The sequence below is a fragment of the Ips typographus genome, linkage group LG14 (genome assembly GCF_016097725.1).
Source record: "Ips typographus isolate SLU linkage group LG14, UJ_Ityp_2.0, whole genome shotgun sequence".
Lineage (NCBI taxonomy): Eukaryota > Metazoa > Arthropoda > Insecta > Coleoptera > Curculionidae > Ips > Ips typographus.
In genome coordinates, this window is record NC_138435.1 from 1008015 (window position 1) to 1035523 (window position 27509).

Genomic DNA, 27509 nt, shown 5'->3' on the forward strand with positions numbered 1-27509 from the left:
CATCCCCTTTAGGATATACAGAACACAAAAAGTTGTCCGCCGGGGGGCCCGGACGAGGTGGGGGAATAGTTGCCGCCGCCGTGGGGTGGTAAAACGGGGACTGGGGAGCGCACTTGTCACTGGGCGGCCGCTTGCCGCCAAACAGTGGCCTTAAATATCTCAACGGAAAATTTTACAGCTACACTAAATGACAAAATTCAGAACGTTCAATATAATAAAAACACTAACAATTTACATAAATAATAATTTATTTCAATTGAAAGTTGCACAACACAATTCACTTAAAAAAATATGTACAGAAATGAGACTTTTAAGTCAAAGACTTATTTTTAATACCAATTTCTTGGCAAATTGTTGGTGAAAAACCAAAAACTGGAATCACTCAACGTTCATACACTAACAACTCCATTACACTGTATTAATGGCAGTCTTAGTAAAAAATGCTTTATATATGGAAAAAACACTTAATGGAAGTTATTTACCTATACATTTATATAAATAAGTACAAAACAGGTAATAAAAATTAGGGCTTCTAATAATTAGAATTAGGGAGCAGTTTTGGTAAGATTAGTGTGCGATTTTGGCAGTTTATTGGGGGGGTTTTCAAAAAGGTGACATTTTCTTACAAGGGATATATGAAAGAGAGAAAACTAATGGTAAATCAATGCTCTGGATAAGACGGAGATAATCCTCCTAATCTGTCACTAAAATGCATGGGACATTTGACAGCACTTTTGCTCCATCTTTGTCTAATGCATTGACTTGCAACTTGTCTCTTCTTATCATTGGATTGATGACAATATTTATTATTTATGCTTACACAAAAATGCTGAATTTGGCAACGTTGTATGTTTAAATCAGGGAACAGCTGAGAGCCAATTACTCTTATTTCTTATCAGACCCCAATACAATAATACTTACTTAGTTGCTAAAAAGGATAATTTAGAGGCTAAATTTAAAATCTAGCTCAAGTCATTGTCCCCAATGTCACTGACATCCCGTGTATGTCGTTAAATATACAAGCCCTGGACAGGAGGGGTACACTTTCTTTTACCTGGCGTCCATGCTAGACTCTGATTGGGACCCGTGATCCGACGAACTGCTACTGGACACAGTTTCTGTGCTCTTGATTTTTGGTTTATATTCGGTAATAACCACAGTGACACTATTTACGGTAACTTCCCTGGTCTGGGCCGAGCTCCTGTCGACGTTTTTCAATCGGGGTAAATGTCGGCGTTTTTTGGACGTTTTCTTGTCTTTGCGTTCCTTTTTCGTACTGGTGCTAGTGCTAGTGGCCGGCAAAAATTGGCTGCTACTTGCTGGGGCCACCAGTTGGGGATTGATCCGGGGTTTTCTGGTCGATGTGCCCTTTCGCACGTCGCACATCAAACATTTGAACGCTTCGGCCGTGTTTCGGAACGTACACACACTGCAATCCCAATAATTGTCCTCAACCACTTTCGGTGCACGTTTTGCCCGGCGTATTGGACTTTTTTTGTTGTCCATTGTCGGCTCGGGCTCCGCTAATTCCGCGATTTTATCGAGAAATTACACAAACAACCCGAACACCAGGCCATGTTTTGCTTTGCCGTACGCAGTTCGCCCTGTCAACGCTGAACTTGACGGTGGCAGCACCGTCGTTGGTTGCCGGTTGCCGGTTTGGGTCGATTTTTTAATACCACACCGTTGTCAGATTTACAAAGTATTGCTCATCCAGAGAGTTGATGCATTGTTTTTGTTGATGCTTTGGCTGTGACATTTTATATCTATAACAGACAAAGTAACATTTAAACTAAACTTGCTTAAATACCATGGGTGATTACGAAGGCATGTTTGGGAGAAGCTGACCAACAGCTGACAAGCGCTTTAAGCGTTTTCCTCAATCGCTACAGCTATAATGAGTGTAATATAATATCAAGAAAATTACTAAATTGTAATTAATTAATTATTGATTTCCTTGTTCACTAATCAATCACTATAATAAGAATGGGTAGTGGATAATTTCGACTTGATCTGTCAAATGTCAAAACTTTACATGACAGCAGTGAGCAGAACCAGAATATTGACACAAACATAACCTTAAAAACCAAAAACCGGTAAACTGTCAACAAAAAAGTGATTTTCTTTTTCTTTGGCAATTAAAAGAGTTAAAAAGTAGTTTACTGATAAATCTACCATTGAGCCAAACATGGGACAGTCTCTGCCTCTATTGGGCCGAACAGATAGCTTTCTTAAGGTAATTTTACAATTAGGGTTAGTTAGTAGTTTAAAAACAACGTTGAAACTTTTACTTTTTGAGAGAAAAACTCATTTTTATTTATACATTCTGATGCATATATACCATATGAACCCCCCAAGGCACCTACACTGCATCCGGCAGGTGTCCCACTATTATGTGCCCCTCGTATAACCATCCCACCCTACAGTAAGACAAAAAATTGCAGGTGTTGACTGAATAAGTTGGGAGCAATGCCCGTTTTTAATAAAAGAATGTCCACTGCACTACTTAATCGATTTTTTTGTGTATTTAGTAAGGAAAACCTAACATCCCCCATAAGTCTGATGGTTTATGCATATTCCTAGCACATTCACGACCGTGAAATATTTCTCTGGTCCACTGGAGCATGTCAGTGTATTGTGAAGTCGGCCAGACGAGTCAGATATAGGATATTTTGTCTTTAAGCATAGACCAACCGCTCAAATCTAAATTTATGACAGGGGTCATAGGAAAAGTTCCTGAATTTTTAAAAACGTTCATAATAAACGGTTTGGTGACGTTTATAGTGGGTCGTATACACCCTGAACAGGGTCCGAATTCTAAAAAAAAAAAAACCTTTTTGGGCGTGGGAGTTGTCTTGTTGGTGGATTTCTTGACCCATTCTCAGAATTTCGTTTGTGTAATTTTAAGGGACTGACTTTATTAATGGTTTCCTAGAAATTCCAGTGAAATTGAGTTCCATTTCATTAGTTTGTTTTTAATTCTAGACAATCCGTTGGTGCTTCCTGTCCTGCTTCAGAACGGTGCCTCACTGGCACCATAGCAGTGATAACAAAGGACAGGAACTGGCAGAGTCGCACGATAACGCAAATGATAACGCGGATCGGAGATTTTGCCTTGTACTACAATAAGGAAAAAGGGGTACCAGATAATGTCGTCTGATATGGTAGGTTGCCGAGTTATTGTGTATTCTTGTGCCCCCAGCGAAAAGGTTCTCGGGTACGTTGAACCGGTTTTCTGTAGGTAGAGAATCTACCCGGTGGAATTTGAATAGTCGTTATCCTTCAACGGTAAAATTAAGACAATTTTTAGTGGCCGGCAACAAAATTTGTTTAATTATGCATCTATGGTTTAAATCTGCTTACATAGTAATAACAACCTGACATTCTGGTGGTTGAAATACCATTACAACATTATTTCAAACCGTGTCCAATAAAGATTTTCTTAATGGAAAATCGCGTATTTTGGTTTGTTAAAGCCAACCTGAATTTCTAACTTCCTGGTGTTGAGCAACTGACAGAAATTTTGATTTTTTCCTGTGTAAACTTGCACAAAGCAGCTGACGCAAGCAGATTAAAAAAAAACTAATTTACCTGCCGAATTGGATAGTTTTTTTTTGGTGATTTAGTCATTACTAACCTACAATATGTTATTAGAAAATGATTTCGTATTAGCACAGCAAAAAAGCCGATATCGGTCACGGCACGCAGATAGTTTCGCATTTGCAAAATATCGACCGTGAACTGTTAATACAGAAAAGCGGATCGAGATTGGCGCAACTTACGGAACTTTTCAATGCTGCAACAACGCAAAATACAATGTTGGGAAAACGCTTTTGAAATCGGGTCAGTTTTATGTATTTATATACATTTTTACCTTCGCAAGGCGCACGCTTAAATTGGCCAACTTGTGCGTTTTCTACTTTAGATAAATTAGCACACATTTTTGGTTCATTTTTGGAGGCATTTTGGCAACGTTGCTCTAACAACAAGATGCGTATTCTTGAAACGAATACCTGTAGAATGTGACAGGAACCCGCCATTGTCAACTTCTTCTATCACATTCTATCAAAACTTCTCTTGAGAATTCCCTTCCTTGCTTTCAAGAATAAGCCCCTTGATGTTGCCATGGCTTTCTTTGGGAACTTCTGGAAGAAATTGTACGCAAAAAGTGTAATATAATTTTAAAAAAACTTTAATTGTGCACACAAAGTACGTTAAGGTTATCTTACCATAATAAAATGATAAAACTTGATTTTTTTTTTAGTTTTCAGTGGTGGTTAGAGGCTTCTGGCAATTTTAGACCTGAAAGGTTTAAGATAGTTATGTTGTGTGGTCACTTTCTGCCTTGTAACTCCTTAGGAGGCTCTAAAGGGCAAAAACACAAAAAATGTCAATGTCACGTGAGCATTTAACAAATAAAAGCCCACATTAGTTAGAAATTGCCTCTAGGAACAAATGACAAATCTGACGTAATCCCAATCTGGTTTGACTGGTGTAACTGTACTGAAACGTAATTTTTACAGCTTGGTGTTTTGGTTGAGCAAACTTTGACGTGTGTGACAGCAGTCACGTGATTCTAGGATCGGGACAACTAATTGCAAAACTCTGAGAAGGAGAAACCCGCTGTGTGTGTGTAACTATACGGCCGTGCAATCCATTTCCAGCACGCAACCTTCTCATGAAATTTTCATGGGTTTCATTGGCTGTGCCTGGGGCCAGGGGAAAAAATACGATGCATCATATTGTTTTTCAGTGACTCAGGCCGGTTAAAAGGTGAATAATTAATGAAGCTTACAAAAACAAAACGGTTACTTTCTGAATGTATTCTATTTTGTTTAAACAACTGTCAACCCCTTAAAATTGGTTGTAATGACGCCAAACACTCAAATGGCGCCATAAAAGACAATAGACAACATTGTTTGTAAAAGATGAGATATCACAAAGAAACTAGTTTCCGACAAGGTTAAACGAGCACATTTTAAAATGTTTAAAGCGTTACTATTTTGGTGTGTTATTTATTAATATGCATATACCACTGTCTTAATGCCACAAAGTTTCTCTTTTGCTTATTAACCTTCTTCCGTCATATTAACATTCTTTTGTTTTAATTGTTTGGTCGAATGAGTTTGCATTCAGATTTTCGTTTTCATTAATATTGAGTTTTACACCAATTAAGTCCGAAATCGTTCTTAAAGTAACTGTTTATGGAAATGGCTGTTTTCTCTACTATTTTAGATTATTCACATTCGATTAATAGACAAGTTCTAGGTACTAGAACATCGAATTTGCCATCAACCCACCCATATTTTATGCTTTACTAAACCGGGCTTTCTTTGAAGGTAAAAATGACCCTTCTTCCCTTGACAGGTCTTAGACCCTTGTCCCAAATGGTTGAAACACCTGAAGCACAAAAAGATTCGACTGAAAGAACGGTTTCAAAGAATTTACATAATGTGGGACAAAAGCTGTATTACGAAGGGCTAGTTGGTTATTTTCAGGGGGGTTGGAATGGAAAATATTTAATTTCCTGCTCTGTAGGGGGCGCGGTAAAAATCTCGATACACACACACACCACAATTACTCATTACGATCCATATCTTGGTACAAGCAAGAAAATGTTAGCGTCACGTGACAAAGCTGTCACCTTGGTCGGGTTTTCTCGATTATTTAAAACTGGCGATGCTATCATAAAATCTGAAATTTATTATTATTTCTTGCATAAATACTGGGGGAGGGGGGGGAAATTATATAACTCTGACCTCCCAAGTCTGTATAGTGTGATTTCTACCTGGCCTTCAGTCAGCAACTTACCTGAATTTGTCCGGCCAACGAGATGTTCTTACTAGACACCACTGAAAATCTCAAATCAAGGACGTTTTCTATGCTGCAGTCAAAAAAAGCTATTTTTTGACCAATTACAAGCTACAAACAGTGTTAGAAATAACCAACGTTTTGCCTATTACGTTCCATCAGGGTTGTACAACGCTGCTTCTTAATATCGTATCTCGTTGTTGACGATCTCTTTTTCTCCTGGCTGGGTCTGTTTTTCGTTCGTTCTCGGAGTCTGACACTTGACAGGCCGCTTTGGGGTCCCAGGCGAACAGTTTATCAAACGGATCCCAGGCAAGTTGGAATTTTATAATACCGACCGGTTTGGCCAGACTAAAATTATGGTAAAATTTCTCCTTAGAGAGAGCGGCAAAGACAAAGAGGGAAAAAACCCTAGACCAAAAATGTGCTCGGCCACAAAAACGGTGCGGTTTTTCCTCCATAACATAACCACCTCAATTAATTGCATTATAAAGGCAAATATGCGTTGTAATGTTTCAAAATCCGGTTGTGCAAGTTATGGCCGCATGCATATCTTGTTGACAATTAATATCCTGTACAGTTTCAAAACAAATGATTTATCTATGCTTTTATATTGTGGATTATTTTCATTTAAATGTCTGGGCTAGTACCCTGATCGTAATTAAACGTGTTGAGCCCCTGGCGATAATTACCTAAAGATAATACCTACTTGGTCCAACATTGGGAATTATTCATGAGAGTTTCCTGTGCTTGTTCACCACCTGGAAAGGCCCCCTGTTTTTCCTTGGTAAATTTTTAGTTTGCGACATACACCATGTAGATACACATATTCACCTTAAATTATTAAATTACACTCAACTATTAAAAATAAACAAACTTAAAAAAATTGAGGTTATTGGATCAACATTTGACAGTCGGTTGACAGCTGACCACAAATTTGACATACACCAGATTTGAATTTTAGATTAACCACCAATAACGAATCTTGTCCCAGTCACGTGACTAGTTTGAACCAACCAATTGGATAGTTTGAATTGGCGGACATGTTGGATGCAGGATTTGCAGTACTGTAGAGAAAATTTGTGATTTTCCTGTTAATTTTGGTCCTGTTGGTGCTTGTATAGTGGATTTAAGTGAACTTTTTGAGTGAACACGGGTACATTCCAGTGAGTCCTCTACTAAGCTTATTAAATTGAGTATGTACGTTTTTTTTTTAGGGTTTTAGAGCAATTTCTGTACTTGGTGACCCCCTCAAACACTGTAATGGACATGCTTGAACCAATTAAAACTTGATTCTACTACTCTAAGCTAAATTGGGACAATCAGCTTGGTATTTGGGCAACAAAAACAGGTGAGAGCTTTTCCTATAAGTTTTTACACCACTCAAAATGCCACTGTAAACACCTTTGGTCTTGTAACATTCATTAATTGGATTTCTTCCACTAAAATGTGTACAGGGTGGCCTATATTCAAAGACTCATTGGATAGAATGAATTGGCGGACATGTTGGACCCAGGATTTGCAGTACTGTAGAGAAAAATGGTGATTTTCCTGTTAATTTTGGTCCTGTTGGTGCTTTTAAGTGACACACGGGTACATTCCAGTAAGTCCTCTACTAAGCTTATTAAATTGAGTATGTACGTTTTTTTTAGGGTTCTAGAGCAACTTCTATACTTGGTGACCCCCTCAAACACTGTAATGGACTTGCTTTGAACCAATTAAAACTTGATTCTACCACTCTAAGCTAAATTGGGACAATCAGTTTGGTATTTGGCCACAAAAACAGGTGAGAGGTTTTCCCATAAGTTAAAAATGCCACTGTAAACACCTTTGGTCTTGTAACATCCATTAATTGGATTTCTTCCACTAAAATGTGTACAGGGTGGCCATGATTGTATAGTTTACAGTAAACTAAATAATAGAAAACCTCTATTTTGAGATGAAATTAAAAACATGGATGACTGTGTGCTACCAACCACAAACTTGTCAAGTGAATTGAGTGGTAGTACCGAGATGTGCTCGTAAACGCGAAAAAAGGCCAAAAGAGACGGTGCACCAACATATGCCGGTACATAATACGTCCGACAATCTGCTATGTAACACGTACCACGTCTTTGGACTAGGTAGTACACAGTAGTACCCGCCAGCACCTGTTATTCACGACGCAAAACTTTTTTTCTGAAAGTAGATATACATAAAGTATCGACTGAAAAACCTGTTTTCCGTATATATTTTACTCCTTTAACATGCTACTGCTACTTCAACCCACAGTCGAGATTCGACGATAGGAGTCTATCTGATTTACTTTCCTGGGGTTTCTATTTTTCGCACCAGGACTAGATTTTGAAACTAGTGACAGTTTTACAGCCAGTCGTTAATCATTATGGAAATGTTCCTGGCCGGGGGTTTTAGTGCTATAGTTTAGTTCAAGCTTTGTTTAAACCTAAAGTCGTTATAGTTTCAAGCGAATTTCCACTATACAGAAGGGCCCCTTATGGAATAGTTGAATTTTTTTAAAAGAAAATTACCGTGGTTAATGGTATTCAGTACGCATATCCTTACATTGTTGCAATGCAAATCCCCTGCACGTTTATCAGCCAACCGACGCAGATTGCATAAATATTTACTTCCTGCATTCGGCCAAGCAAATGTGGGCATTGTTAAAACTGAAATCTGAGGGCATGTGGGCCTGTAGAATATCATTTTCATAAAAAATTGTAGGTAATAGACCCAAACATAGTTATTTTATACGCGGGCAAAGATGGCGACAAAATTTCTGACATCTGTCAGTCTGGCAATTTGCCATCTTTGTTTAGCTCATTGGTTTTTTTTAGTTATTTTATAGGCAGGCAAAGATGGCGACAAAATTTCTGACATCTGTCAGTCTGGCAATTTGTCATCTTTGTCTAGCTCATTGGTTTTTTTCTCTCTTTTATTGGTAAACAAATCGTTTGGAGCTGGAAAATGAAGTTTCCAGTTAAAAGGCAATAAAAAGACCATATAAGTGTAACTAGGCATTAATAAAACCCGTTTATATGACTGAATCCGTCTTTAGACGCCGTTAAAAAATTAATGTTCTTAGTTTATACCGGACTAAATAGTATTTACAAGCAGTTCAAGAGCATTGGACTTCCCATATGTGCACCCAACTTGTTTGATTTAGGAATTAGCGTCGTTTCGATTAATTTGTGTATACAAAATGACGTTTGATTTGTTCAATTTTCTGGAAACTAATTGGGATTTATTTTCCACACGTTTAGTGTAACACACAGCAACTGTCAAATCCAAACTCAACTGTCTTAGGGTGGGTTTACCCAACTACATAACACAAAGACATAATCATAAATTTTGCTGGAAATTTAATCATAACTTATAAAGAGGCAACTCTGTTTATCCAACTATTTAAGGTTTAGTGTTTAGTTTTTTGTATTGTGACATAAATGACACATTTGACAAGAAAATTACACTTACAACATTAGCAGAGCCAGAAGAACAATAGAAAGTGCATTTGGCATCCTTAGTTTGTGAGCTGATAGTATAAGCTACTGTCGTATTGCATAATTTCTTGCAGACTTGTGAATTAGAGCTACCACTATTTGAAAGGAAGTATTGCCCCACTGGTAAGCTTGATGGACAAATTTCCTTATACCTAACATCCATTCGCAGCATCAGTGTCAAAGACTCTTGGATTAAACAATGTGTTAAATTAACCTAAATGCAATGGCTGCTGGTGCAAATGGAAGTTCAAGAATTAACATGGAATTATTTACAATACAACTTCAATTTCAAAAAGCATTTTTCTTTGCAGGATTTACTGATTCTGTAAATGAAAGAGGGGGACATTGGAGGGAAAATCCTGTTTTGCCGTCTGTGAACAAAATAAGATCAAATAATTCAACAACTTTAGCAAAAACTCAAAGGGACCCGCCCTTATTGTGTACTGACACTCGATCAAAAACCAATTACAAACAACAGACAGTGTGAACTGACGTTTTTTTGACATTGACAGTTAGTTAACTAAACTGCGTCACAGCCTTGTAGGACTGACAAAAACCGTCGGTAGATCTTGATCGCAAAGGACTTGAGGTCAAGCCTTAATCTTTCCGACAAACAATTTTTCTTCTTGTACGGGCCCCCCCAAACGGAATACTAAGCCGGGAATTATTCCTTAAAAATACGGCTGCTTTAAATGTACGGCTACGCCCGCTTTTTTATGCATTCAAGCCTTTCGAAGCTGAGCTTTATGCTTTCAAAATGTAAATTTTTTAAAGGACTTATCTTGAATATTAAAGATTGAGTGGCGCGGTAATGTTAATTAGATTGGTCGCTTTTGGCTTTCCTATTATTTCTTGTAGCTGTTCCAATGCAAATGAGCGGTTATTTACAGAAATTTGTGACGAAACTGTTGGTCGGGTTCGAGCATCTGTTTAGCACATTTTCAAGGTTCCACACTACATCAGCAACCAACAACATTTTTATAATAATTTGTAAAGGATCCAGTGGTGTAGTAGCATTTTTGATAAATTGTCAAGAAAAATGTAATAGGAAGCAAATATGTTCTGAATGCGTCTTGGGGCGAACCAAAATTGGAACGACCAATAAAATTTTACTGTCCATTTTATACAGTATCGTTAGATATTATAAGACCGTAATAAAGATTCTTCTAAAGGTGCAAAATTATAGGTTTGTAGTTTCGAAAATGGCCTTTAAAGCTTTACAGAACGTAGAATAGCCGCAGGTAGAATCTATTGTTCGGAACCCTCTTTTTTTCTCTTTTCCTGTCGGCCAAGCTGTTTATGAAGGTTTGGTATTTCTTAGACAGGGCCAGTGGCGGTCCCTTTGTATGTCTAGACCAGGTAGTCCAGCTTTCCTTCACAAAAAGAAGTTATACAGTCTGTCCCAAATTCGATGCCTAACCTAACCTAACCCTTGAACAAAACTGATCAATAAAATGGTGCTACTAATAAATAATAAAATAAAAATAACTACACTTTTTCTGCTCACACTGATGGATAGTTTGTGATTGGTCAAGAAAAAGCGGCAGACCAATCACAAATTGTTTTTGTCCTATAGAGATAATGAAATTAAATCCTGGGGACCTGTCAAAAAATATACTTGATTTGTGAGGTTGCCCCACTGTATATGAACTTAATACCAAGTGGAAATATCAAATTACTGTACATGTGCGCCTCAGAGAGAGAGAGAGAACCAAACCAGATGTTGATATACCTTTTTTGTCCTGTTGAAAGCTGTTTCAGTGAAAAATACAGTTATCTGGAAACAAACACCTTTATACAGAGAGTCATTTTTGTTTTTGTAATTTTTGTAGCCTGTTAAGGTTTTGAGACAATAAAATTGACAGACACCTTTTTGAAAAACATTTATTTTCATCGAAATGTATAAAAAAATCGTTGGAAACGTAATAAAAACAATAACAACACAATGAACAGCAATGGTCCCCAAACGTCTCAACATAGTTTTTCAAAGATTGTTACTATCGGTATTGTTTATTATTATTATTAGTATTATTATTATTATCTTATTCGTATAGTAATTCTTTATCCTAAATCAAAACAGGTTACGTCATTCGTTTTTCTCTTTTTCTTTTTAAATCTATCACAGCTCTCGCGTACGTATCCGGTACAGTCCACCTACGACTGTACCATTTCGTTTGGGTTCTTGAGGGAATTTCCAGGTGCTGGTACTTGGCTGAAGCCTCAAAAACAGAGAGACTTTTAATTTTGGTAAATGGGTGTAAAAGTTTTTTTTAAGTCTGTTATCACTAAATCCAAAAAGCCACCGACAAACGTACAGTGGATTAAAATTATATCAGAAAAAGATAAGAAAGTGCCGCAAATATGCCTCTCCTAAGGAGTTTCTTTACTATATGACTTTTATATGTTTCCTTTATCTTTCCAGTTAAAATTAACAAGAATACAGAATGAACAGTCTGTAGCAACTTTAAGCAAAAATACTGGTTGTAAATGAAATTGTTTGAACAATGTTCAGCTAAATTACATTGTCAAAGCTGTCTTAACCAAATTTTGTTTTCTTTGCAGGGTTGCCCACGTGGTACTTTTACCGTAAAAATGTGGATTGTGGAGAAAACCAAGTAGGGAAACTGGAAAAATGCGACTTCATTGAACCAAAAAGCAAATTCAAACAGGTAAGAGTGTTTAAGGTTAGTTCCGGACGCTTCATACGTCACGATGACGTAATTTGACAGTTTGAAAAGTTACGTCATTGTGACGAGTGTAGTTCAAATGTTCCCAAGTACCAAACACCGGAATGTTTCAGCGTTACAGACGAATAACCTAATGACATGATTTTTTGGTATTTAACTTAAACTACCTTGAGCAAAAGTTTCCCAAATAGAACCCAAACGATCAATTGGAACCTAATTGAATAAACCTTCATTGCAAATATCCTAGCTACTTATAATCGTAAAACTAGTTTCATCTAACGTGCCACAAGCCTAAATTCAGGATACTGAGATTGGGTAGTTTCATTACACTGCTCAAACCGACAGTGGTGATTCCAGTGCAACCGTATAAATCTATGTACCTGAGTCCTGTTAGCGATTCCGCTAAAGTGGTGATGCCAGTGTCGGTTATCCTAGAACACTGTCCGATATTAAGAGTTTCTAGTTCGTGAAGGGCGCTAGATATTTTGCCGAGTCCTTCGTCCGATATCTGGCACGCACTGAGTGATAAACTTTTCAGATTGAACAGTCCTTGAGAGATATGAACGAGGGCTTGGTCGCCTATTTTGTCACAAAACGACACGTCTAAGGAGGTTATCCTCGTACCGCCTTCGGCCAAATAGGCCAACCCGATATCCGAAATGTTATCGCACGACCGTAAGTTCAGTTCGCGTAAATTCGGCATTTTTGCCAGATACTTCAGTCCGCTGTCTGTGATACTGATGCAGAAACTCAGATTGAGGGATATCAGTGATGTAAGACCGGTTACATGCTTGAGGGCCTCGTCTGAAAGTCTTTGGCAGTCTTGCAGTCCTAAGTATTCTAGGGATTGGTTCCCTAAAGCTAAATGGCTGATACCCTGATCGCTTACGTTCCAGCATGAACGCAAATTGAGACGTTTCAGCTTTCGCAATCCCCAAGCAATTAAAACCAGTCCAGTGTTGGTCACATTGCTGCATCCTCCCAACTCCAGCACCTCTAGGTTCTTGAGGTATTGCGAAATCTTGCTGAGCGAATTGTCAGTGACTTGTTTGCACAATGACAAGTTTAAATTGGTCAACGAGGCCACTTCGCTAACTAAAGCGTGGGAAATACCCATGTCTGCAACATTGTAGCATCCGCTTAAATTGAGCGACTCTAAATTCGGGATGCCTTGGATGACGTCGCGTAGAGACCTCCGTAACGACAAAACTTGAACCCGTTTGATTCCTCGCTTGACCAGTGACGCGAACAAGGACGGGTTGGCTCTTCGCAGATGCAACTTGGCTTCAACTCCTCGCCATACTGATTTACGGTAAGCGGCGTCCCTCCAAGTGGTACAAACTTGGGCCGCTCGGCCTTTATCCCTCACATCCAAATAACTGAAAATAATCGTCAAAATCTCTGGATACAAACAGGAAATGTGAGGTTTGCTCTGATCGACGGCCGTTACTTGTTCTTCTTCATTGTTCTGCGTTAACATATCCAAATTCCTTTGGACCAACGACAAAAAGTCGTGTTGCATGATGTTGGCGTACAATTGCGGCTGGTGCAAACGATGGTACGGTTGGAACCTGACTGAACGATTGCGTAGCAACACGGTGGTGGACAGCATGGACAACGGCAGTTCAGTGTAAACCAGCTGCGTCGGATCCTCCATCATTGTAAATCGGTACCACGTTGAACTAGAACCACTTTGTCACTAATAGAAGCACATCGTGTACGTACGTTTTCGATCGGCACTGGTATAGCACCTACTCGACTCCAGTCAGACACAAACTGTTTTGTAGCGGAGCGAATTTCCTAGTCCAAACTGAATTGTACTGCTTATCAGGGAAGGGATGTACTGTTCACAATGGAAGTGTACTCGGTTTCCGAAGAGGAGGGGGTTTAGAATTACATTTTGGTATCCTGTGACCCTTTTTAATCCAAGAGAGAAATAGCAAATTTTGATTGACGTTTGTGACAGTGGATAGAAAAGAATGAAAAAAAGTACTTGTGACGTCATTTAATACCTGCTGGACCAAATATTTAGTCCTTGCGGTGTAAACGTAATAATTGTTTCTATACATCTTTGTGTTACTTATGCAACCAGACATACCAGACATAGAGTCACCGCCTACTATACTAGAAAGCCTAGAAGGTGCTTGTCGAAAATTCCAATATGGCGGAAATAGTGCTGACAGTTTGCGTTTGTTTGTATTGTGGAAATTTAGTTTTTTGAGGTTTAGATGAATTTTTACGGTTTAAAATCAAAACTTGAGGTTATTTGCGTGAGTTATTTTTGTTTGCTGCCGTTCATAAGTTTTTCAAGCCACATTGTAACAGCAATTCAGGAAAAAACCCAATTGTGTCAGTTTTTTACTTTACAAAAAACTAGGCTTAGGCTTTCTAGTATAGAGGGCGGTGCTAGAGTGCATCTTCTATGGCCGCCTTCGTTTTCAAGCTCAATTGAACGAGCAGAGCGTTTTTGACGTCACAATGACGTGTAATTTGACAGTTGGTTAAATTACGCTTTTGCTAAACTACGTCATAGTGACGTCAAAAACGCGCTGCTCGCTCTAGGGAGCTTGAAAACGATTGCAGCCTATGTATCTGCATTGAGACTTACTATTTTTCTTAAGAGGAACACTCTATTTTTTTAGTAATTTATTTAAACGTTTTTGTTTTGAGGTTTTGAATTTTTTTTATTCCAAAAATTTGTTTTTGTGAGCAAAATCAATTATATGTAATTTTTACAGTTACCTAAAATAAATTTGCATCATTAAAGCTAGAATGGCATTCATAAAGGCACACTTTAAGTTTAAAACGAGTCACGTGACCTTTAGAAATAAATTTGATAATTGACAACAGTCACATCGCCTTAAGGGTGTCAATTTAGCCTTAAAGCAGGCACGTGACTTTTAACAGACCATTTTCATCAAAAGCCACCAAATATTATTATAATTAAATGTTATGCTTGTCAATAGTCACCTGACCTTAAAAAAAATATTTTTTAAGTTTAAAATGGTCACATGACCAGTTGAATATCATTTTGGTGTTTAAAGCAGCCACGTGACCTCTAGAATTAAGTTTGATGATTGTCAACTGTCAACAGTCTTTAGTTTGCATTATTAAAGTTGTCAGTTTTACTGTTCAATTAGGCACTCGAATGAAATGTCAAATACAGCTGACGTAATTAAGGGCACCCTAAGGTTCACCTAAACTAAAGTTGTGATTTGACTGTGACAGATCATGTGTAAAATGGCATAGTCAAATTAGAACCTAGACTAGGGTGTCCTTAAATATGTCGGTGTAATCCGCCCTAAAACACACCTTCTTACGAATTGGGCAGTTTTATGAAATATCAACTGAAAGTCGCTAAATTTAAGCTAAAATGTTCTAAGAAAGTGTGTTTTAATGGCCGTGTTTGCCTTTCCAAAAGTTTCAATCAGCTGTTTTTGACATTTCATTGGGAGTGCCTAATATTGTAATGAATCATACTTTGGTTAGGTTAGGTTGTAATTATACTAGTTTTAGTACTTTTGTCTCTCTATATGTCACTGACGTGTTTTCAGAACGGTGGGACGAATGAACGGCAGTCGGCCTTTTGCGTTTATTGGCTGGAGTGCGCACCACGTGATCCGCTAGCCTCGTATCGATTCGACGGCCCACGGCGGCATTTTTAAGTTTTACGAGGCTACCCCTACCCGAGTGAGGGCGGTTTGGCGCCCACCCCGTATTTTTCACAAATTTTCGGTTTTCCAACCTGACCTCCCCTCCTATTGTTCCACAAATTTTGACAGTGAAAGGCCTTTGATATTGCATCTTTTGAGAAAGTGCATTTTTTAAAATCGTTTGATTGGAACGTCGCCTTGCTGCAGGCATTTTTTTTGGTTATTAAGTAAAACTATGCTAACGCTGTTCTACTGTTTTTCTGATCGGTTCTCACAATTTCTCTTCTCCTGTAGAAAAATCGATCTTTATAGTTTGACAAGCCGGAGCGTCTAATAAAGCGGTGCGGGTTTTTATGCAAATTAGTACTCCCTGTTATCTAACGATAGTAAAATTAGACCAATTTTTACGTCATAATGGCCCGTATCTGTACAACTAAATTGGTCGAGTTAAATTAAATAAACTACTGGATAATTTACCATGGAAAATTCGCTTTACATTTGTTGTCCCACATTGAAAAATAATTAATTGCTCTGACTGGGGTTAATTAGTTTTAATTCATATTTAAACGAAACAATTATATAATTCGGGCAAGGACGGTTATTCACCATCCTCCATAACAAACTTCTACTGTCAATTGTCACAATAACGTCAAGGAGTTCATGGCCGTTATGAATATGCAATTAGTCGCCAAAGAAATCCCATTTAATACGCATAAATGTTATGTTACTGAAGTTGATCAATCAAAGGCGTGCTTGGGGGGTGGTTGAAACGTTTAATACCCTTTTAAATACACTCGAGTGGTGTCTGTTTCCCCCCGTGGTTTTTGGATTAATCTTGGCAAGAGTGTTTGTTCGTAATCCATGCATTTTTTGCCTCCTCACCAATTTAGTGTCAGTGTGGAAAAAATATAATTTTGGTCGTTGTCATTTTATTAAAAATATATTTTACACAGTTCAAATAGAAATTTATTCTCGCAGGCACGGCCCCGCATAACGTGTATGGAACGGGTCATTCTCCAGAATTCCAATATGCAATATGGTCGAGATTTGCTTGTAACGGATTAGTGGTACTAACGGGACCTTCCTTTACAACTAAGAGGGGCGATAAGCAATATTGACCCTTACGGGGACATTTTGTTTGACCGATCCAACTGACTGACTGATGGGTGAGTGAGAAAGTAGTTTTGGATTATCTGGTAGAATGGCCTTAAACAGACACAAACCGCGTTGGAGGCTATCCCCTTTAAGCCTTAAAGCGGACGTGCCGTTCAGGTTTCGTAACGTTTTCCGTCTCGCTTCCTACAAAGCGGAGGCGCGTTCTCCGTCTCCCGCTTTCGTTCCGTTTGTTTTGTAAAAAGTTGTATTCGAAAAATAAACTAAAAAATAATACCTTTTCCTTCGCCCGGCCGTCTTGGGAGACTCGGGGAAAATAAAACCTTTGAAAGAAACCTTTCCTCGGACATATTTTTTCTTTTTTTGAGTTTTGCTACGATTTACTTTAAGATTGGGGCGTTTCCCAAAAGAATATTCCAGATGTAGAGGAAGTGCCAGAAAATTAAACAGGATAAAGCAAAATCATATGACAATACAGTTTTAAGTGTCAATAATTCACCATTTGATAGCTAATCAAAAATAAATTGTGACTTGCATTATGTTATTTTTCTGAAAAACGTTTCCTAAGAACAGTCCTCTAAATTTCAATTTAAAAAATCGTTTTATAGTTTAAAACTGAACATTCAAGACTTGTGAAAGTCCAAATTTGTCCTGAATAGTCTAAAAACTTTTTTACTACTAGGAATGGTCTTATGATTCGCTTTCTCAGACTGCCATCCTGGTTGAGTGTCTGAAACTGGCATTCAAGAACTAAAAAAAGTCCGGAAATCAAGACAAAGATTGTATTGTGCGTGAAACTCATTTTTTACTACTAAAAATAGTATAAAAGTTGACTTTTAATGCTAGAACGGACCTTACTAGGACTAAAGAGAGTCCAAAAGTATATTTTCAAGACTTTAATTGGTGTGCAACTCAATTTTCTGGACTGGACAACAAGTCTAGAAGTAAATTAAATTTTCGGACTATTTTATTTATAAAAATTAGTTCTCAAGACTATTATTGTAGCATTTGGTACCAAAATTTTTTACTTTTATTACTGAAGAAACTTGACTTTTGGAAATAGTCTTAAACCCGATTTTTCAGTCTTAAAAAGCACTAAAATCAGTCAATTTATTGCACCTATGAGTGTAGAAGTCAATTTAATAGTGAAGAAGCTTGAAATAACATTTTCAAGATTATGGTCAGTGGACAAACTGGCTTTTAGGCCTGATAAGTCAAAAACTTTGTAAAGATAGTCTTGAAACTCGATTTGAGGCACTGAAAACAGTCTTAAAACACTAAAAACAGTCTAGTTTATTAAGAAATACCCGAATTTTTAGCACTGAGGTGTCTAGAAGTCGATTTAATAGTGACAAAGCTTGGAATGCCATTTTAAGTCTATGAAGAATGTAAAAATTGTTTTTTAAGTTTGCTATGTCAATAACTTGGTGAAGATAGTCTTGAAACTCGATTTTCCAAGCTGAAAGCAGTTTTGAAGCACTAAAAATAGTCCAGAATTCGAAGAAAATGAAAAGCAAAGTAAAAAGCACGAAAAGTTCGTTTTCAAGACAATTTTCATGAATCTATTGTTAATGTCCTGCATCTAAGACTATTTTCAAGACTAAAATATTGAAATTTGTCTTCAAATTATGAAAACTTACTTCAAATGCAAATTTTAAGCTTCTGATGTCACTTTTCATTAGTTCAGTCACATTTTGGGGTTCAAGTCAATTTTTAAGGTTTAAATGTATGAATTTGTAGTAACAAATTCTTGAAAAAGTAGTTTTTATGTCTACAAGTCAATTTTTAGTATTAAAGTCTCTCGATTTGCATGAAAACTCAATCAATTTTCAAAACTAAAGTCTTTTAGTTTGTCTGGAAACTATGAAAACTGGCTACAATAATATTTTTTAAACTTCTTAAGTGAATTTTCCGTTTCCAAGACAATTTTTAAGTTGGGTTTGGTTAGTTTTGGGTCTTTGACCGTAATAACGTGTAATAAAGTGCTTGTTCCAAATTTGATCAATATTGCTCCAACGGTCTGACAGTTATGACAAAAAAAAACGATTTTTTAAACAGAAATTTGAAGGACTGTATTTTCCTTAGGAAGCACTTTTCAGGAAAATGACATAATGAATGTCAACTTATTTTTTAATTGGCTATGGATTGGTGAATTATTGACATTTAAAACTGGTTCAAAATTCAAAATGTATTTTCCAAAAGCGTTATAGTCACAAGTCAGCAATCAATTCATTGGTTGGTATCTCTGGGTTTAAAAGTGCGATTCTCGAATCTGATGGAAACATCCTGGACCCGCATATTGGCTGTCAAAAACTGTTGCAACGTATCCACTCCATCTCTTGGACTCCTATCGAACGGATAGCCCATGGACCTACGATCCGGATACAACTTGTCCTTGATGCCACAGTATGAGTCTGCGTCGTTACATTGGCCTGAACCGTCTTGATTGATCTGTCAACCACATTTTTGACTTTGACACTTGATCATTGACAATTGACATTGACACTTACGCGGTCATCGTTAATGTTCGAGAGCATAACGAACAGTTGACAGTCGAAGCCTTCGGCGCTCCCCTTAGGAATCAAAAGGTTGTCAGGCCAACCGCAGCCGCAGAAATTAAATTGGGCCAATTGGGACCCACCTTGGGGACGCGAGGTGTCCAAATCCCTGTACGTTCTCTCGAAAGGAATGGTCACCGAAGAGTCCACAGAGTTGCGAGCGATTGTGTTTTGTCCTTGTTTCACTGAAATTTACCTTAAGTTAGTAGGGTTGGTGTATCAAAAGAGTCACTTACAATTGACTTTGAACCGGTCCAATTCGATGAACATCAATCTTTGGTCTCTAAACAGCCATGGATTGCCTCTTTCGTCGAATTTAGGAGCCAGGAAAATCCTGCAAGTTGCTTCTTTGGCCGCATTGCTTTGAACTCCAATTCGGTAGGTGAAAGGTTTGTGTTGTAGATGCGTAAACCTGTAAAACATTGGTAGTAACAAGTGATTGGTCTAAGTGAAATGTCACCCCACCTGACAAAAACAGATCCACGCGGTTGAAAGTCCATACCTCTGGACAAGTCCACGTCAGATTGTTGCCAAAACGTTTGCAGTACATTTCTCTGTCCGCCAACTACGTCAATATCCACAGACTGGACAGTCACTCCAGGGTTGTTAAGCTGGAAACTAACAGTTTAACATCACCAACTCAAAAGTGACTTGGTGTACACTAACCTGGTTTACAGTGTAGCGAGGCAAAGCACCTTTAAACTCCTGGAAGAGGTCGTCGATGAAGGCATGCCAACGGTAGAACACCGGGTCTCTCATAGCGGTAGCAGAGTCACCCATCACAGCAAACGATTCCTGCAAATGTCAGGCTTACTCAACAAATTCTGGCTGGAAAAACTTATTACCAAATGACGGTGGTCAGGATCGTGAATGAGGGACAGCATGGTGTGTCCAGTGTTGTGTAAATCCCCGTAAAAGTCTCGATTTGGTGATAGGATGCTGCTCTCCACAATGTTGCCAAGAATGTCAATTCCCTCGTTTTCAGTTAGTGGAATAACATTGCCGCTACTCTAAAAAAAATTATTTAAATTTTTGTCAGTCAGTTTAATGGTAATTTGTGCATCTGTGTTAAGGTTTCTGTAAAATGAAACATGTAAAATGGACTTTATGTGCAGTTTCTCGAAAACTAGATACATGGTATGGCCATTAGAATCCACCGCTAGGGGGCGTTTCGATACCACTAAAATGAAAAATGTCCAGAAAATTTAAATGGAAAGGTATAGTAAAAATCTTATAAAAGTAATCCCCTATTCTCTAGGAAGAATTGTCCTATTTAACTTTTTTTCTATCTCTTCAAATAAAGTGAACTTCGAATAAAAGAAACTTCGTTTTTGCGACATTTTCTGTCCTGTAGAGTGTCCCAAAAACAATGTTCCATTTAGTTTTCGATATAAGGCGTTTTTCTACCTGAAAATTATCACTAACATCATCAACTTACATCCCTAACTTGTCCAGAATGGATAGCTTCGTAAATCCTATCTTTCCACCGTTTCAAATCATCGATGTCTATCATAATACCATCGATTTCTCGCCTCAAATTCTGAATCTTCTGTCCTGTCACTCTAGCAGGCCACGCTCTACTGGCCACCAAACTGTCCAATTTGGGAAAGTAGGCTTCCTTAATAGGGGCGCCCCAATCGATCAACCTTTCCACCCTCTGCATTTTGTTGCACAAACGTTCAAAGTTGTACCTTAAAAGCAGATTAAGGAACAAAACGTCTCACCATCATAATCTCTCACCTGGCCACGACTTGCTGATGCATGTAGTAAAACAGTTCACCTCTTCTGTTCTTGTCCACCACTTCTCTGGCAGCTTCAAACGGGTACACCAAGTGCCAGTGCCAGTGGTGCAAGTTCAGTCCAATGTCTTCTCTGAAATAAGCCAAACGGTGTTCCACTTCCAGATCGGATGCTGTATAATCCCGGGGGACTTCAATAGGCATCTACAAAAAAGTACTGTCAGTCCTATAAAGATAATTTCCTCAGGTTATTTCTTACCCTAGAACCTTCCGGCACCACTGTAGCATCTTCACGAGCTTTAGAAAACACTTTACTGTCCACATATTTATCGGGAAAGGAGTGAATAATGGAGGGTACGTCCAGGTCTTGGGTGTCTTCCCTGTGCAGAATAGCCACAGAAAGAGCGTAGTTGAACAAATAAGGGTTGACACGGTCTCTGGCGTACACTGCCACCGCCAGCAAGTCATCCACGTTGCGTACTCCTAAAACAAACTTGCAACACAGTGCAACCAAACAGTAGTAACAAGTACCTAAGAAAATGTCAATCAAACGTCCGGCAATTCGTCGATGTTTCGGTATGAACAGGGAAAAGTTGACATCCCTGGCTAGCTCCAACACTTCACCAAGTGGTGGTATGGAGATGCGCTTCACTGCTATGGATTCAGAGGCCTCTTCCCCGAAACGGCTGGTCACTTGAGTCCCGATTGGTCTGTATTTGTCGCTCTAAACCCCCAATTAACTGTGCAGTTCAAACAATCATATCAAACTTACCAAATATTCAGGTGGTACAGCAAACGCCTTCTTCTGGTCCCCTTTAGGCATAAACACTGGCTCCTGGGGACGGTCGAAGAGTAGCAGGATGTTTTTCTTGTCAGACATGATGGTTTTGTTGTGTATAGATCACGTGTATTACCTAAAGGACTTTTAGGTAATGTGATGGTTTCTACTGAGCCTCCAGCTTATATACTATATGCTGTAGTGACCACAATGTTTGGTTCGCACGGTTCTTGTTATTTAATGTGGTTTGTAAGTGATTAGAACGCCAGAACGAACAGAAAAACAACTTACAGATATGACTTTATCTGGGGATTGGTTAAGTTCACCAAATGATCAAGTTTTTCCCTTTGTATTATTTATTATACTGAATTAAATAAAGAGATAACAAAGTTTGTATTCACGTGGAACAAATAACCGAGTTTTTGGCAGAATATTACTACAACCAGCATCATGATTATAAAGGTGGTTGTATAAACGAATAGTTGGATAAAATTCAAATTTTCCTTTTCGCAGAACTCAGTTTTCCTGATAACTGGAGGTTCCTCAGGATTGGGGAAATCGACTGCCCACTTACTACTCTCTAAGGGAGCTTTTTTGGTAATTTTAGACCTGCAACAACCTCCAGATAGGGAATTATATGACAATCCAGATAAAGTGCTCTTTTTACCAGTGGACGTAAGTTGAATAAATAGCTAAATAGTTTCATTTCAATAAATATCAAATTTCGATAAAGTGAGCCATTTTTAAGATCACATCGGAAAAAGACGTTTCGAACGCTTTAGATGCCACAAAACGAAAATTTGGCAAGCTGAACGGTTTAATAAATTGTGCAGCAATTTACGCCCAATCAAAAATTTACAATGCAGCTAATAAAGAAATACACACCCTCCAATTGTTTACTAAAATAATTGATGTGAGTAGTTACAGCATTTGTGCGTAAATTCAGCACGTTTAATAATTTTTGCAATGTTTCAGGTTAATCTCTTGGGTACCCTCAACGTTATCCATTCTGCCTTACCTTTGCTCTTAGAGAACGAGCTTAATTCCAAAGGGGAAAGAGGTGTGATTATCAACACCAGGTAAGTTCACTTTTAATAGCGTACTTTCGTATGTTTCATACCCGTTTAAGTACTGCAGGGCATCAGGGACATTCCACTTTATTGGCGTACTCGGCTAGTAAAGGGGGGGTGGTTGCGTTGAGCCATCCCCTCGCCATTGAATTGCGCGAATTTGGCGTCCGAGTGGTGGATATTGCGCCCCATCGCGACTCACTGTCCGTTGCGCCGCTAAAGTTCAGCCGCGTGGTGCAAACGGCCCTTGAAAACCACTTGCTAAATGGAACGTCCTTGATTATGGACGAGATGATTGTTTAGAATGTGTTTTTTTGCACCTAAATTAAATAAACAATTTTGCAACCCTTTATAACGAAATTCGAATTGGTGGTTGCCTATATTATTTTGAACATAAAAGAAGAATGACAGTCAACAACATAACCTTACTTTGACATTTGCCTCCATGCGTATTGCGTCGTGCTTTCATCATTTCATTTGTGTGTCTCCTCTAGCGTCGCCAAGTTCTTCAACCGGTTGGTTGTTAACGAATACAGTGTGTTTCATCTTGTTTATAAATTTTAATTATCGACGTTTACTCTTCTAGACTAAAGGTAAGTAAAGCCCCAACCTTTTAAACCTGCTTTAATTTGATAAAATTGCTAATAATGCATGTGAGTTTACCGGCCACGTTTTTTTTTATCCCACCTCTTGATTTTGAGCCTGTATCCCAATGTATAATGCAACACGTTTTTGTTGTACAGGTCAACATGGTTAAAGCCGAAGTAAAAACCCCCAACAAGCGCAAAAGTATTGCCAACAACACCCCAAAAATCAAAGTAGAAAAAGACTCCCCAGTTAAAAAGATTAAAATTGAAAACGACACTCCCGCTAAGAAAATCAAGCCTGAAAACGGACAAACACCTATTCTAAAGAAAGAAATCGTCCCTTCACCTAAAAACAACAAGAAAAACCAACAAGGCAAACCTACAAATGGTGCAGGACCAAAACCATTCAAAGGCACCCAACAATTGAACACAAATCAGAAAACTAATAAGGGTAAACCTGGCCAGGGTGATGGTGTAGAGAAAAAGAAACGAAGGAAGAGCCAGTTTGGTACTTTGATGGCCGAAGTCAAAGCAAAATCAGGCACTAAAGATGCTGAAGTTCTAACCAAGCTGAATCAGAGGATTAAGGATATCAAAGCCAGGGGAGAGCTGACTAAAACTGCCAAGAAGAAGTTAAGCATTTTGAATAAAATGAAGCTGATTTTGGAGGAGGGAGGTGATGTAGCGGCTGCCAAAAGCAAGATTCAAAGGCAGAAGGACATTGAAGAAGCCAGGAAAGCCAGGGAGGCCAAAAAGGCTTTGAAGAAAACCGACGGCACACAGGTGAGAGTTTTTGAGGTTAAATTCTGGTCGAAATGTAAGTTTTTCTTTTATCCAGGTTGCTGAAACAAAGAAGAACCCAGTTCAAGCTAAACCTGCACAGGCGAAACCAGCGCAACTTAAAAAAGTTGTTCAGGCAGAGGATTCTGATGAAGAAGAAGACGACGACGATGATGATGATGATGAAGAAGAAGACGAGGTAGATTCTGATGAAGAGGATGATGATGATGAAGAGGATGACGAGTCTGAAGAAGAAGCGCCCGCTCCGAAGGTTAGTCTCAAAAAAACACCCAACAAGAGAAAGTAGATTAAGAGATATTATGTTAAGTTTAAGTTTGTAGGTTTTTCCCGGTTATGACACAATTTTGTTTGGTCAACGTTTATATTTTTGTATTTTGTAAAAATTGTGTTGCAATAACCAATCCTTAATGGTAGGAACTTCATATACGTTATAATTAAAATCTATTGACTGTACACCACGTGGTTTTTTTTTTCCTGAAAGCTAAAGCTGTCTTTGTCCCTTTAGGCAGAAAAATTACCCACAAACATAGACGAACTGAAAAGCAAAGACATAAAAGGACAAAAACGGTTCGTGTTGTTTGTGGGCAATATTCCTTACGACACAACCAAACAGGACTTAACCAGTCATTTCAGTAAAGTTGGCAACATTGTACACATACGTATCCCTACGGAAAAGGGCAGTAATCGACCTAGAGGGTTTGCGTATGTGGAAGTTGATTGCGAAACTGCTTATCAGGTAAGAGTTATATAACAAACTAGACCAGCCGCACCAAACACGACGTTGTTTTGTAGAAATGTCTATCGATGCATCATTCCCATTTGAACAGTCGCAGAATAAACGTGCTCTACACGCAGGGTGGTAAGAAAAAGGGGGAGGAAAAGAAGAAGGAGATTAAGGCGAAGAATTTTAAATTGCACGCGTTACGGCAACAAGGCAAATTGGCTGGTAGTGTCAAACTGTCCCAGAAAAGGTCGTTCCGCAGAAACAAAAGCAAAAATAATCAACCGGAATAAATTGTGTAATATTTAAGATTAAAACAAATAAAAAATTATTCCTAGACACATATCACAGATTTTGAAATATTAAAAACTATTCCAATTTGTGTCAAAAAGTGACTTATTGTGAGGTACTCTCTAAGGAGTCTAAAAAACTCCTGATTGAGTCTCGAAGTGTGAAATTAGCCCTGAAATCCGTGTTAGTTAACACGTCATTGGTCATCGGGCTGGTAAACTTTCCAGACATAAACCATTCAGCTATCGCATTCCTTTCGTAAGTGAATCCATCAGAACAGGTGACCGGATCGCGCATAATATCCTGAGTGATTGGACACAGAAAGTCGTCAGGCACGTCCACGTTGTACGGCTTGTGGATTTGAACCTCGATCATTTTCAGCCATTTCAGTTCTTTGGTCAGTAATTCGGTCAGTTCGGGGCCCAAATCCAAGCCGGAACACACCTCCTCTTCGCTCAAAGTCACCATTTTGGCCCCGTCCAATCTTGAATTGATAACGTTTTGCGTGATTTCGTTCAGGTTAATTTGCTGCAACCATTTAACCACATCCGTTGTGGACCATTCCGCAATGTCTTTGGTGTTTGATCGGAATTTGGTTGCTATCGCAGTCTGAAAAACCTGATCAAATATGTTTTAATTTATGGTCCTTTTTAGTGCTGATGCTTAATTACCAATTCTTGGGGTAATTTCCAGATCCATACAGTTCGATCCAAACAGCCCACAGCCAACATGGAACAGTCCAGGTTGAACGAGCAACACGTGACAATCGAGTCGTGGTCGAGCACGTGCAGGCAATACCCGCCCAAAACCGACCATATTCTTGCCTGTCTGTCAGTGGCTGTCGAACAAACCACTTCCCCTGCAACGGGGGAGAATCTGACTGAAATGACGTGACCTCCGTGACCTTGAAGAGGACGCCACAATTTCACTTCGATACTGTCAAAATTGTCGGATTGCTGAAACGAACAGGTGAGATGATCCAGTAGTTTGTGATTTGTCAAGACTGTTTTTTCCTGACCAATCACAGAGACTATGCAGAGTTTCTTACTTGTACTATTAGTGACAGTTTCCACAGTTTCACCATGCTGTCATTACCGCAACTGGCCAGCAGGTAGATTTGTCCCTCCGCAACCGCATTAGGTATCGGTTGTAAATTTTCCGAAAAATCACAGTCTTGCACGCCACCTTCGTGCGCATCCTCCTTAATGTAAACGCACCGGGCGCTCTCCACGAACCAAATACGAAAATCCGCATTTCCACACCCAGTTACCAGCATTTGGTCGTCTGGCGTCACGCAAATCGACGTTATCGTGTCCAGGTGGCCTTCCAGAACTCTGCCAAAGAAACCAATTGCTCAGTTTATTGATCACGTGTTTTCCTTCAAATATACAGAGAGTGGCGCAATAATGTTACAAAGTCACACATTGATTGAAAAAAATTGTATAGAAGTTAACGAAACACCTTGTATATTTTTGCATATTTCGATACCTCTTAAAATTCTGTCTCTGAATCAGTTTGCATAAATTTCTAGAAAAGCTTCAAAAATATTTTTTGACAACATGGAAATATAAAACAAGCCTTCAGAACTTATTTTGACAAACCAAGGCAGGAGAAAGCCTTCAAAATCACCATTAAACAATTTTTAAACGTCAGGAAGGCTTTCAACATCAATTTTGACAAAATTAAAACAGCAATAAGGTTGGTGAGTCTCGGAAGATTTTGGAATAGTCTGCAGGACTCTGAATTGCCCCAGAAGCGTTTGGAACGTTTGTAAAACTTTTCTGAGACTTATTAAAGCTTTTGGAATACTCTGGAAGCCTTCAAAATGCTTTAAAAGCAATTGGAAAGCTTTTGCAACATTTCAATAGTCCTTCGAACCTTTTATAAGTTTCTGGAATGTCCCAGTTGGTTACTGAATCTTTTTGTAACAACTTTGAGTATTTAATATGTTTTAGAATATTCTGGAGGGTCTTAGAAGCTTTCGGAATGTGTTTTGACCACTTTTTAGGTTTATTAAACCTTCTGGAATAGTCTGAAGGCTTTTGGAATGCCTTTTGAAGTTTAAAATGTCTTGGAAGCTTTTTGAGAATTATCAAAACTTGTGGAATAGTCTGGATGCTTTGAAAAGGTGTCTTAAAGCTTTTGCAACACTTCAATAGTCCTTGGAACCTCTTAGAACTTTCTGGAATGTCCCAGTTGGTTA

The 27509-nt window shown here is 38.5% G+C and overlaps 6 protein-coding genes and 1 long non-coding RNA gene across 15 annotated transcripts; 3 read left to right on the plus strand and 4 right to left on the minus strand.

The window, feature by feature from the left end:
• Nucleotides 1-230: 230 nt before the first annotated feature.
• On the minus strand, nucleotides 231-1626 carry RYBP (ring and YY1 binding protein). The gene has a single exon (XM_081992377.1). The coding sequence runs from the start codon at nucleotides 1504-1506 to the stop codon at nucleotides 1051-1053; it is 456 nt and encodes a 151-aa protein (XP_081848503.1). The 5' UTR covers nucleotides 1507-1626; the 3' UTR covers nucleotides 231-1050.
• Nucleotides 1627-2098: 472 nt separating this feature from the next.
• On the plus strand, nucleotides 2099-9740 carry LOC145737620 (uncharacterized). 4 transcript variants are annotated; one of them, XR_014180437.1, is made up of 9 exons: nucleotides 2099-2236; nucleotides 2986-3164; nucleotides 4265-4469; nucleotides 4524-4773; nucleotides 6776-6977; nucleotides 7029-7162; nucleotides 7269-7414; nucleotides 7464-7597; nucleotides 9620-9740. It is a non-coding gene; the product is annotated as an uncharacterized LOC145737620 (long non-coding RNA). The 4 variants fall into 4 exon arrangements; XR_014180434.1 differs by having other exon boundaries at nucleotides 7269-7404; XR_014180435.1 differs by having other exon boundaries at nucleotides 6776-6967; nucleotides 7269-7404.
• Nucleotides 9741-11176: 1436 nt separating this feature from the next.
• Ppa (F-box and leucine rich repeat protein partner of paired) lies at nucleotides 11177-13816 on the minus strand. The gene has a single exon (XM_081992362.1). It carries the CDS (start codon nucleotides 13653-13655, stop codon nucleotides 12267-12269), a length of 1389 nt encoding a protein of 462 aa, XP_081848488.1. The 5' UTR covers nucleotides 13656-13816; the 3' UTR covers nucleotides 11177-12266.
• Nucleotides 13817-18930: 5114 nt separating this feature from the next.
• On the minus strand, nucleotides 18931-21994 carry LOC145737607 (phenoloxidase 1-like). The gene is made up of 11 exons (XM_081992357.1): nucleotides 21831-21994; nucleotides 21590-21782; nucleotides 21318-21541; nucleotides 21060-21262; nucleotides 20758-21010; nucleotides 20165-20329; nucleotides 19986-20114; nucleotides 19785-19930; nucleotides 19556-19731; nucleotides 19272-19504; nucleotides 18931-19212 (listed from the first exon to the last, which is right to left on the minus strand). The coding sequence occupies exons 1-11, from the start codon at nucleotides 21936-21938 to the stop codon at nucleotides 18991-18993; spliced, it is 2052 nt and encodes a 683-aa protein (XP_081848483.1). The 5' UTR covers nucleotides 21939-21994; the 3' UTR covers nucleotides 18931-18990.
• A 157-nt stretch (nucleotides 21995-22151) lies between these two features.
• LOC145737617 (3-hydroxyacyl-CoA dehydrogenase type-2-like) lies at nucleotides 22152-23255 on the plus strand. 5 transcript variants are annotated; one of them, XM_081992372.1, is made up of 5 exons: nucleotides 22152-22298; nucleotides 22350-22511; nucleotides 22585-22749; nucleotides 22812-22915; nucleotides 22966-23255. In XM_081992372.1, exons 1-5 carry the CDS (start codon nucleotides 22287-22289, stop codon nucleotides 23207-23209), a joined length of 687 nt encoding a protein of 228 aa, XP_081848498.1. In that variant the 5' UTR covers nucleotides 22152-22286; the 3' UTR covers nucleotides 23210-23255. The 5 variants fall into 5 exon arrangements, with proteins under 5 accessions (XP_081848498.1, XP_081848502.1, XP_081848499.1 ...); XM_081992376.1 differs by having other exon boundaries at nucleotides 22974-23255; XM_081992373.1 differs by having other exon boundaries at nucleotides 22350-22505.
• Nucleotides 23256-23344: 89 nt separating this feature from the next.
• LOC145737611 (uncharacterized) lies at nucleotides 23345-25358 on the plus strand. Its single transcript, XM_081992365.1, has 5 exons — nucleotides 23345-23499; nucleotides 23650-24276; nucleotides 24332-24544; nucleotides 24800-25030; nucleotides 25087-25358. The coding sequence occupies exons 2-5, from the start codon at nucleotides 23656-23658 to the stop codon at nucleotides 25306-25308; spliced, it is 1287 nt and encodes a 428-aa protein (XP_081848491.1). The 5' UTR covers nucleotides 23345-23499; nucleotides 23650-23655; the 3' UTR covers nucleotides 25309-25358.
• Nucleotides 25293-27500, minus strand: LOC145737614 (WD repeat, SAM and U-box domain-containing protein 1-like). Of its 2 annotated transcripts, none has more exons than XM_081992368.1 (3): nucleotides 26361-27500; nucleotides 25978-26262; nucleotides 25293-25924 (listed from the first exon to the last, which is right to left on the minus strand). In XM_081992368.1, exons 1-3 carry the CDS (start codon nucleotides 26580-26582, stop codon nucleotides 25412-25414), a joined length of 1020 nt encoding a protein of 339 aa, XP_081848494.1. In that variant the 5' UTR covers nucleotides 26583-27500; the 3' UTR covers nucleotides 25293-25411. The 2 variants fall into 2 exon arrangements, with proteins under 2 accessions (XP_081848494.1, XP_081848493.1); XM_081992367.1 differs by having other exon boundaries at nucleotides 26355-27497.
• Between the last annotated feature and the right edge of the window lie 9 nt (nucleotides 27501-27509).

Excerpts from the sequence above, each read along its gene's own strand:
- RYBP (XM_081992377.1), bottom strand. The coding sequence starts at position 1,506 with ATGGACAACAAAAAAAGTCCAATACGCCGGGCAAAACGTGCACCGAAA.
- Ppa (XM_081992362.1), bottom strand. The coding sequence starts at position 13,655 with ATGATGGAGGATCCGACGCAGCTGGTTTACACTGAACTGCCGTTGTCC.
- LOC145737607 (XM_081992357.1), bottom strand. The coding sequence starts at position 21,938 with ATGTCTGACAAGAAAAACATCCTGCTACTCTTCGACCGTCCCCAGGAG. Across the intron at positions 19,505-19,555 it reads GGACCGGTTCAAAGTCAATT|TGAAACAAGGACAAAACACA; the intron begins GTAAGTGACTCT and ends GGTAAATTTCAG. Across the intron at positions 19,213-19,271 it reads CGAACATTAACGATGACCGC|ATCAATCAAGACGGTTCAGG; the intron begins GTAAGTGTCAAT and ends TGTGGTTGACAG.
- LOC145737617 (XM_081992372.1), top strand. Across the intron at positions 22,512-22,584 it reads TGCTCTTTTTACCAGTGGAC|ATCACATCGGAAAAAGACGT; the intron begins GTAAGTTGAATA and ends GCCATTTTTAAG. Across the intron at positions 22,750-22,811 it reads TGTTTACTAAAATAATTGAT|GTTAATCTCTTGGGTACCCT; the intron begins GTGAGTAGTTAC and ends GCAATGTTTCAG.
- LOC145737611 (XM_081992365.1), top strand. The coding sequence starts at position 23,656 with ATGGTTAAAGCCGAAGTAAAAACCCCCAACAAGCGCAAAAGTATTGCC. Across the intron at positions 24,277-24,331 it reads AGAAAACCGACGGCACACAG|GTTGCTGAAACAAAGAAGAA; the intron begins GTGAGAGTTTTT and ends TCTTTTATCCAG. Across the intron at positions 25,031-25,086 it reads ATTGCGAAACTGCTTATCAG|AAATGTCTATCGATGCATCA; the intron begins GTAAGAGTTATA and ends GTTGTTTTGTAG.
- LOC145737614 (XM_081992367.1), bottom strand. The coding sequence starts at position 26,582 with ATGCTGGTAACTGGGTGTGGAAATGCGGATTTTCGTATTTGGTTCGTG. Across the intron at positions 26,263-26,354 it reads AACTGTCACTAATAGTACAA|CAATCCGACAATTTTGACAG; the intron begins GTAAGAAACTCT and ends TGTTCGTTTCAG. Across the intron at positions 25,925-25,977 it reads GGAAATTACCCCAAGAATTG|GTTTTTCAGACTGCGATAGC; the intron begins GTAATTAAGCAT and ends ATATTTGATCAG.